This window comes from Microtus ochrogaster, linkage group LG1, assembly GCF_000317375.1.
Source record: "Microtus ochrogaster isolate Prairie Vole_2 linkage group LG1, MicOch1.0, whole genome shotgun sequence".
NCBI classification, from domain to species: Eukaryota; Metazoa; Chordata; class Mammalia; order Rodentia; family Cricetidae; genus Microtus; species Microtus ochrogaster.
In genome coordinates this window covers 3,412,775-3,422,572 of record NC_022027.1, presented here as the reverse complement: position 1 = coordinate 3,422,572, position 9,798 = coordinate 3,412,775, and the positions used below count along the sequence as shown (strand labels likewise).

Sequence of the window (9,798 nt, the reverse complement as noted above, 5' to 3'; positions counted from 1 at the left end):
GTGTGTGCAGCGTCAGAGGAGGAACACTCAGGAGGCCGGGGTCCTTAGGGAGAGCCCGGCTGCCACGCAGCTCGAACCCACATGAAGCTGGATGCAGGAGCACAATCTCAGAATCCGACATTGGGACAGCAGTGGAGACAGGAGACTTCCTGAGAGCAGCAAACAAGACTGATGGTGAAGATGGCAGCTGATCTCCGCAAGCACACAGTGGCTTTCCTGCACTCATACCCAGAAAGGCTTTGTGGAAATTTGAAAGGGGGGCTGGAGAGATGGCTCAGTGGTTAAGAGCATTGGCTGCTCTTCCAGAGGTCCTGAGTTCAATTCCCAGCAACCACATGGTGGCTCACAACCATCTGTAATGAGGTCTGGTGCCCTCTTCTGGCCTGCAGGCATACACACAGACAAAATATTGTATACATAATAAATAAATAAATATTAAAAAAAAAGAAATGAATAAGCCGGGTGGTGGTGGCTCACACCTTTAATCCCAGCACTTGGGAGGCAGAGGCAGGAGGATCTCTGTGAGTTCAAGGCCAGCCTGGTCTACAAGAGCTAGTTCCAGGACAGGCTCTAAAAATACAGCAAAACCCTGTCTCAAAAAACCAAAATAAATAAATAATAAAATGAATAAAAAAGAAAGCAAAGAAATATAACAGACTAAGGTGCTGGTTCAGCAGGTAAGTGACCTCTGACCTCCGCAGGAGTGCCATGGTATGACCACTATGAGCCACACATGCATGTGCATAAAATAAGTCAGTCTTTAAATTTAGGTGAAAAGAAGGTGAGACTAGTGGTAGATCCACCCAACACCCAAACTCCGTAAGTGGTGTGGTCATCGGCTGCCCTTGTACCCTCTCCTGTTTCTTACCCTAGGCCTCTTGCAGGTCACTTTCCAAACGGTGGCGATTCTTGGCTAACCGCTCTCCCTCCCCATGCACCCTCTCTGCAGTTTAACCAGGTCCTGTGCCCCTGGGTGACCCTGCAGCTGCAGCCACGCTCCCCGCTGCCCCCTCATGGCCTTTGGTGTTTTCTGGGCTGTGGGGACAGAGAGCCTCAGGGGAGTCACTGAAACACCAGGGAAGAACAGACTGATTCTGCTATCTCAAAGGCCACGGTCTGTGTCCTTGGGCGCATCCCAACCCTGTGGCCTCCAGTGTCACCTGACTCTCACTGGCAGCTCCTAATGCTCCAGTCTCAACCTCCTGAGTGCTGGGATGATGGGCCTGCACTGGCCAGCCTGGGCAAGCACTCTACCTAGGCACAGCTCCAACCCACATCCAGCCTCAGCCTCCTGTGTGGCGAGGGGCACAACAGACGCCAATCTCCCCGGCCCAGGATCTGGGACCCTGAGCCAGGATGGCCTCTAGGTTCTTTCTTTTAATTTTTGAGACGAGGTTTCTCTGTGTGGCCCTGGCTGTCCTAGAACTGGCTCTGTAGACCAGGCTGGCCCCAAACTCTCCCAAGTGCTCTTAGGAGGCTGAGACCGGAGGATTAGGAGCCAACAGTGAGAGTCGGAAACTCTGAAGCCATAGGTATGGGGGATGAGCCCAAGGACACTCAGACCTGAGACCTTGCCATGCCCACCCAAGGAACCCCAGGTTCTTCACTGCTTCTGGGAAGCACCTCTAGGACATAGGGTCCTAGTGGAAGGTTTTGGTATTTATCTTTGTGTGTGGCAGAGCCAAGGATAGCCTTCATTCAAACACCTCAGTCTCCCGGCTCTCAGGGTAGGATTCCGGGGTGGGGCGGGGCGGTGGTGTCAGGTGCAGTGTCTCGGCGTGCCACGCTTCCCTGCAGGCCCTGCCTCCGGCTGTGTATCAGTTACGAAAAGTTGGAATACAGCCAGGAAGAAGGCAGAAGTTGGGGCACTTTGGGGTCCCGAAGCTGGGAACAATTGGGGAGAGGGCATGTTTGACTTGATCAGGTGCAGGCAACTCTGCAGGCTGTGCAATGTGTTCCGGTTCCCACCATGCTGGAATGGGCTGTGTGAAGAGCTGTCTTTTGTTTGTTGGTTTTCCTAGACAGGGTTTCTCTGTGGTTTGGAGTCTGTCCAGACTGGCCTTGAACTCACAGAGATCCACTTGCCCCCGCCTCCCGAGTGCTGGGATTAAAGGCGTGCACCACCACTGCCCTGCTAGAAGCACCTGTCTTTAAGCCGTTCCTGCTCCAGTTAGGGACCCCATAAACTCATCGGCTCACCTAGCTGCATTCTGGTGCTGTCCTCACTTGTCACAAGCTCCATATCCCGAGTTATTAGAAGTGTGCTGTCTCCCCCGCCCACTTCCCACGGCCCCTCTCTGGCCCTTGCCTGGTGTCAGAATTGCGTGACACCCACTCCACACATCACGCATGCCAGGTTCTTTGTAGATAAACGGGTGGGGTCCACTGACCAGCACCATCCAACTCTCTGGCCACTCCCTGCATCCTGCTGGGCTGACCTGGTGGGCAGGGCAGTTCCGGAGGTGGACAGTGGGTCCCCCATTTCCTCACTAGGCAGGTAGCCCCCAGGGGCAGCTTGCCTTCATAAAGGGACCTGTTGTTATGCAGGGGGAACCAAAGAACCAGGTATGCACCAGTACTCCTTGTAGCCAGAACCAGTGTCTTGTTGTATTGGTTTTCTTTGTGTAGCCCTGACTGTCCTAAAATGGCTCTGTGGGCCAGACTGGCCTTGAACTCCGAGATCTGCCTGCCTCTGCCTCTGGATGCTGGGATTAAAGGTGGCGCCACCGCCTAGTGGTCAACTCCATTTCTTCACTCCAGACTGTCAGGAATGAGAGCCAGGATTTCACAGCTGGGGGGCAATGGAGCCAAACACAGATCGACACCCCTATCCTCAGGGTCTCCGTCTCCCACACCACGTGAACGCCAGCGCTTACATATAGGAAAACAACTTTATTAAGAAGGCTGTCAAGTCCAAAAATAAAACTCTTGATACAATTTTTTAAACCCTTAAATCAGTTCAGCAAATATATAATCGGTGATTTAGCTGTCAAAGATTAAAGGTTCGTTGCTTTATTTAAAATAAAATATATTTTAGTTCTTAAAATTTATTCCATAAAGTACGTATATCTAATATAAATTCCCTACATATACACAGGAAGTATGAAGTAAAAATAACAATAAAAAAAACTTTAAAAACTTTTTTAAAAAACAATAACAAAAAACCACAACACTGAGTCTTAATTTAAAAAACAAAAAAAAACACAATAAAACAAAAGTTACAAATTTGTTGATGGGACACCCCTTGATACCCTCCCCTTACCCTCCTCTGGCCACCCCGTGGCTGACGTACAAAATGGTATATATTTGCCCCAAAAAAATGGAGTGTGTGTCGGGGGAAAAAGCCACCTGCCTTTTTCTGGAAGTTTCTACAAGAATCCACACTGTTAAATCCAGTGAGAGTTGTAAATATCGTGTTATTTTTTTTGTTTTGTTTTAAGATCACCCCGGAAACAAGGAGGGATGTCTTAATTAAAAAGTGCAAACAGGATTCTCCGGTTGTATTGTCACCGGCTCACTCAATACTGTCACTGGTCAAGAACGGAGGCGCTGCTGCTGGGCCGCAAGCCAATGGCCTCGGCGACTGCTGCTGGAGTTAAAGCTGTTTGTGACACGCGTGGGCCCCTCTCCCTCCCTACTTCTCCCCCCTCCCGCTCGGGGAAGCCAGGGCCCCCCCGTCGAGTAGGGGTGCACTAGGAAAAGATATGAATGGCTTGGGTGGCCGGCGTGCGGCAGGCGGGGCACTCGGGCTCACTCTTCCCGCAGATGCGGACAGCACAATCCATGCAGAAGAGGTTGTGGCCGCAGGGGACCAAGGCGGCCATGGCCTCGCCTTCTGCGCACACCACACATTCGCGAGCCAAGGCTGCGGCGGGTGGACCCGGGGCTGCTGCGGAGGCGGAGGAGTTGGCCGCTGTGGTAGATGGCTTGTGGTTGCCCTCTGAGGCTCCGGCGTCCAGGGTGGAGGACACCGGGGCGGGGCTGGGCAGAGAGGGGGCCGTGGAGAAGGTGGTGCTGCCCGAGAAGGGTTGCAGAGCACTCTGCGGGGGTCGCCACGGCACAGCACCTACTGGATCCGGGACGCCTCGACGTGCCAGCGGCAGCTCCAGGCTGAGTCCTCCGGGGTCGGGCAGCGTGGGCGAGTGGCGTGGTGTGGTGGTGGCCCCACTGCTGCTGCTGCGCCGCGCGCCTGTGTTGGGTTGCGCGGGTGCTCCGTTAACCGCGGGGCAGCTGCTGAAGGCTGGCAGAGGCGCAGCTCGCTCGAAGGGTGCCCAAATAGTAGCTGTGGCAGGCACAGTCAGGTCCAGCGCCAGGAAGTCAAAACCAAAGTCACAATCTTCAGGGGTGGCTGTCCCCGTGGGGGCTCCGGGCCCGTCCCCACCAAACGTGAAGCCCCCATTGCCCGAGCCTCCATAGGGGCTGCTGGGACTCGGGTCCGGCAGGGGCGGCCCTCCACGGCTACCCACGTAGAAGGGCTCGGGGGTGCTGGCTGCGCCCAGAGCACTGTCCCCACGCAGGCTGCTGGTGGCAGCGGGGGGCCTCCGTCCTGGGTGAGGTGCCTTGGCCCAGAGGCTGGCTGCAGCTCCCAGAAGGTCCAGACACACGTCAGTACCATTGGCGTGGAAGTCACTGTCGGGCCCCGCATCCGTGAAGGCGCCGGTGCGCAGCGTGATGTGTGCCTCAATCTCCTCCCGAGCTCGGTCCACGTTCTCGGGCATCCCGGTCACTGCAAACACTGGCTCCTTGTCGCGACCGGGGGTCACAATGTACGTGTGCGTCCTTTGCTGGATCCGTTTAATGGTGGCACCCTTGGGCCCCACCACCAGCCCCACCACGCGGTAGGGCACTCGCACCTGGATGGTGGTCTGGCCGGGCAGGTTGGGGGGACCTGGGGTGGCCCCCGACAGCCCGCCTGCCTTGCTGCGCGTGGCTCGGATGAGCGAGAAGTGCTCAGCGGCTGACAGGATCTCCCGCTTGGCCATCTCCACATCCTCCTTGCGCCCCGTCACGATGAAGACCGGCTCCTCCCCGCGCACTGGCGTCTTGATGTAGGTGTTGGTCTTGGCGCGCAAGGCCTTGATCTTGCACCCTAGAAAGATGGAGACACGTGACCCAGGCCGCCTGAGTGGATACACTGCCCGGTATAGACACTACACAGACCTCCTACCCTGAGCCCCATTCCCATCTCTGGGCACAGAGGATCGGCCAGAAAAGGAAGCACCGCAGCAGGGTTAGAGCCGAGTCGGCTATCATGCCTGAAGGCTGGAACCCCAATCACCAACACCAATAAGGTGGAAGAAGAGAACCAACTCCCACCACTTCGCCTTTGACTGCCACACTGTCTTGAATCTGCTCCCCAGGAATGAAGGAAGGAAGGAAACCGAGTGTAACCTCCTCAGAATCCACAAAAGCTGTGGCCTTACTGTGTCCCTCCCTGCCTTAGCGGAAAAGCAATAATCAGGATAACAGGACTCAGAAGTAATGTCAGGAGCCTACTGCCATCCTCACTGGGCTAATCGCAACGCGGTGGCACACTTCTGAGAGGCTGAGGCAGGAGGACTGCCAGGACTTCGAGGCCAGCTCAGGCTGCCTGGCGACACTCAGTCCCATCTCTGGCATTGTTAAAGTGGAGGAGGGCAGGAGTTCACGGTGGGGCTCTACAGTGAGTCTGAGGCCAGCCTGAGCTAACCTGAGAACCATCAGGTCCAGACCCTCTAACACCAGTGTGGGGGTGGGGGCTGAGGTGCAGAGGATGGGAGTGTCCCAGGCCACCGGGAATACCAGGGTCTCAGTCCGATGGCAGACTCCTGAGCCTTAACTCTGGGATACTCCAGAAGGTCCAGGTCTTTGTTTGTTTGGGATTTTGTTTTTTTGTTTTTTTGAGACAGGGTTTCTCTGTAGCTTTGGAGCCTGTCCTGGAACTAGCTCTTGTAGACCAGGCTGGCCTCGAACTTACAGAGTGCTGGGATTAAAGGCGTGGGCCATCACAGCCTGGCTGAAGGTCCAGGTCTTTGTCTATGGTTGTAGACTGGGGACTCCCCTGGGGGCAGTGCACCGGGGACCTGGAGCAGGAACACCGTGGGTGGCGCTCCTCAGGGGGCATCAGGCGGCTGCAGTGGGCCCAGCAAGCCCTGGCAAGTGTGCACCATGGCCACCAGAATGGGGTCTCAGCTATGGAAGTCACGCCTCTCTCACAAGTGTGGCCAGAGTTTTCTGCTATTTCTAGTGCCAGGGGTTGAGGGCCTCTTTCCCCTATTTGGCTAGCATGTCTTCTTCCAGGGGACCCCCAAAGTGCCCCAGGCTTGCCCCTGATCTGGCTGCCATGGCTTCAATTCTTATACACTGGAAGGCAGGAAGAGACTGGGTGTGGTGGTGGAACCCCACTACCTAAGGTCTTCTGTCCCCGACTTCAGGTGTTTGAACACCAGGGGCTTACGGGACAACAGCCTGGCTCATACACCGTTCTATATAAAGAGCTGAGATTCAGCTGAGGGAGACGGTGGCAGCTAGGGACAGACATGTGAACCTAGAAGGGGAGGCAGGAAATGAGGAAAAGACCCCCCCCCACGTGCACACACACACACACACTCCAGTCGGCAGCTACTCCTTGGCTGTGCCCACATGCCTTGGCCCAGATGGTAGCCTTAGGTACCAAGAGGGTACAAGGAGCAGGATATGTTGGCACACACCAGTCTGAGGCTGAGGAAGGTCTGCCCCAAGATGGAGGTCAGCCTGAACTACAAACACACAAACAGCTGGGACTGCAGTAACGAACACTGGCCTGGGTCCTGGTTCGGGGACTCCCCCCAACCCCATGAGTGACTGGGGGCGTGGCCCCAAATACCCTCCAACCCATTCTACATCTGAAAAGACTGAGGCTATGAACAGCATGGTGCCAGGGGACACCTTGGGTCCCTGTTGCTCTGGTCAGGTGTGGGGACAAGTGCGGGAACATCTTTTGTGCCCAGGGGGAGAGCGTGCACCTGACCCAGCCCCGCAGAGAGCACTGTGGGTGGGCACGGGGACACCATGGAACAGGAACCGGGCAGGGGACAGCGATTGGTGACCTGTTAACTCAAGCTAAGCACACCTGGGAAGTGGGATCTCAACCGACAACCACAGTGATCAGATTGGTCTGTGGGTGTGATCTGTGGGCATTTCCATGAATGATTGATGGGGAGGACCCGGCCCACAGTGGGTGGAGCCACCCCTAGGGTGGTGGTCCTGGGTACAACAAGAAAGCAGGCTGAGAGAGCCCTGGGGCATCGCCGTGGTCACTGCCCCAGGCCCTGCCTGCCTTCCCTTCCTGGAAGATCAAAGCAAACCTTTTTCTCTCAGGCTGCTGTTGGTCAATGTTTTATCACAGCAAGGAGGATGGGGCGCTGGGCAGGAGTGGGGCTGGCATCGCCTTCCACATTCAGGCATTCAGGGTGCCTTCCCAGGGTCTGAGTCCATTTACTCAGTACACACTTGTGTACCATACACTAGTGTCAGGGGGAGGGGCACCCCAGCAGGCAGTGAACTCAGGGCCACTAATGACATCCCAAAATCTGGGTCTCAATTACATGTTGACTGAGTACAGAGGCCCTGGATTTGATCCCCTAGCTCAGCTGTGTAAGGAGGACCCGCCTCCAGGAAGAGGCAGTAGACTACAAGCCTTGGCTTCCACACAAGTCTACAGACACTGGACGAATGTGGGAAGCTGGTCTCGGTACGGTCAGGGAGACGCACCAGGAGGAAGACTATGTGGGAAGACAGCGCAGGGTGGCAGAGGCTGCCTACACAAAGGGACTCGTCCCCACCTCTGCCTTTGCCACTTCTAGCCATGAGCCCCCAGGCCCAGCACATCCATTCTCAGCAGGCACAGAAAGGACAGAGGATGAGCAAAAGGGCAGGAGACACTGGCTCTGCCCCACCCACCTGTAACTAGGGAACGAGGTCGTGAGGTGCCCCCACCTGCTGGAGGGGGACAGCTGACCTTGCAATTCAAACCACACACATCCCCATGGGCTACAGAGGGTCCAGGGATGCCTGAGCCCCACCCTAAAGTTCTTACAACCAGGTGGACCCCCCTGTCAGTCCGGGGTGCCGGGCGCAGCCTACTGTGGGTGTGTGAAGGGCCAGGAACTGCCCACCACCCTCCTGCCCGCCCCAGTAGCTCAAGGGCCAATGAGCAAAGACTGGCCTGATGTCACCATGCGAATCTCAGCCTGGCTTTGGAACAAAGAGAACAATGGGGAGGACAACAGAGACACTCCCCAGCTCCCCAGTGCTGCAGCAAGGACCCCTATATCCTGGGTAGCTAGGATTCCTACACCCTAGGCCTACTGGGGGTCAGTATGTCAAGATGGGCTTCAAGGGGCTACACCCCACTGGAGCGCTGCAGCCAGGAGGTCCTATAAATCCCAGTTTCTCAAGCTCAGGGGACGGCCTAGGGTTAGAGTTCTTTTCTCAGGCTACAGCACCCTAGTCTGAACCCCTAGGGAGATGAGGGGTGCACCTTCTAAGCTATTACACATCCCTCTTCACCCTCCGGGCACCTTCCCTGAGCTACCAAATCTGAACTGGCCCCGCCCCACGTCTATGGTGCTGGTGGGGAGTGGAGCACCCACCGCCCAGCCCTGACTGCCACTTCTGGGGGGCCTGTGTTTTAGAGTGTCCCCAGCTATGGCACATCGACTGTGATTGCCCCCAGGAACCCAGACAATGGCGGCGGCAGTGTCCACAGCTTGGGCTGTGCCCAACTTCTGCAGCAGCCGGCGGCTTTGAACAAAGGCGCCAAGGAATCTACCGAGGCCCACCCAGAAGCCACGCGGGGCGTGTCCCGGGGTCTCCTGGTCACATCCACTCAGGATTAGAATGAGTAGGAGCTGTTCCTTCCTCCCCCTCCCCGTCAAATACACCCCCCTGGCATCTATCAACGAGGATAAGCAGTAACCCTGCAACTCCCTCCCCTCCGACGGCAGCCACTCACCCTGACGACCCACGATCTCCGCGACATGCTCCGAGCTGGGCACAGGCACACACTCGGTCATGTTCACGCTCTTCTTGCGACTGCCGATCACGTTCAACTGCTCAGCCAGCAGCGTCGAGGGACCCAGGGCGCCCGGGTGTGGCGCGAAGCTGGCGAACACGTCTGGGGGAGATGGCCGGGGGCTCACGTCGGGGTCCAGAAGAGGTAGCCCGCCAGGGGCTACCGAGGAAGCCACGGCCATCGTGGGTGCCAGGGCCACCGAGTGTCCCACAGTCACTGAGGGTGCTACGGTCACCGAGGGTGTCAGTGCCATCGAAGGTGCCACGGTCACCGAGGGTGCCACAGCCATGCAAGGCGCACAGGTCACAGAGGATCCAACGGCCATCGAGGGTGCACTGGTCACCGACGGTGCCAGGGCCATCGAGGGTGCACCAGTCACCGAGGGTGCCAGGACCATCGAGTGTGCACCGGTCATCGAGGGTCCCACGCCCATCGAGGGCTCACCAGTCACCGGGGGCGACACGACCGTCTCGAGCTCGTCGGGGGGTGCGGGCCCGTCCTCCCCGCGCTCCGCCGCCCCGTCCGCGCCGCGCGTCGCCGTCCCCTCCTCATCTCCGGGGCGCGCACCCCCCAGCCCGAGCGCGGACAGCTGGTCCAGCGCCAGGCGCAGCGCAGCAGCCGAGTCGTCGGGCTCGGGTGGCGGCCGGGGCGCGGCATCCTCGGCTCCCGCGAGTGCAGGGTGTGGATGCCCAGGGTCGCCGGCGGTGGTCCCGGTTCCCGCCCCGCCCGCGTCGGGCTGCCCACTTGAGCCCGGCATGGCTTTA

General features: G+C 57.5%; 1 protein-coding gene across 2 annotated transcripts; it reads right to left on the bottom strand.

Moving 5' to 3' along the window:
* Window positions 1-3,170: 3,170 nt before the first annotated feature.
* Mex3d (mex-3 RNA binding family member D) lies at window positions 3,171-9,792 on the bottom strand. Of its 2 annotated transcripts, XM_026785363.1 has the most exons (3): window positions 8,975-9,792; window positions 3,707-5,089; window positions 3,171-3,583 (listed from the first exon to the last, which is right to left on the bottom strand). In XM_026785363.1, the coding sequence occupies exons 1-3, from the start codon at window positions 9,789-9,791 to the stop codon at window positions 3,528-3,530; spliced, it is 2,256 nt and encodes a 751-aa protein (XP_026641164.1). In that variant the 5' UTR covers window position 9,792; the 3' UTR covers window positions 3,171-3,527. The 2 variants fall into 2 exon arrangements, with proteins under 2 accessions (XP_026641164.1, XP_005359112.1); XM_005359055.2 differs by having other exon boundaries at window positions 3,171-5,089.
* Between the last annotated feature and the right edge of the window lie 6 nt (window positions 9,793-9,798).

Excerpts from the sequence above, each read along its gene's own strand:
- Mex3d (XM_026785363.1), bottom strand. The coding sequence starts at position 9,791 with ATGCCGGGCTCAAGTGGGCAGCCCGACGCGGGCGGGGCGGGAACCGGG. Across the intron at positions 5,090-8,974 it reads GGAGATCGTGGGTCGTCAGG|GGTGCAAGATCAAGGCCTTG; the intron begins GTGAGTGGCTGC and ends CCATCTTTCTAG. Across the intron at positions 3,584-3,706 it reads GCCGGCCACCCAAGCCATTC|TCGCCGAGGCCATTGGCTTG; the intron begins ATATCTTTTCCT and ends CTCCAGCAGCAG.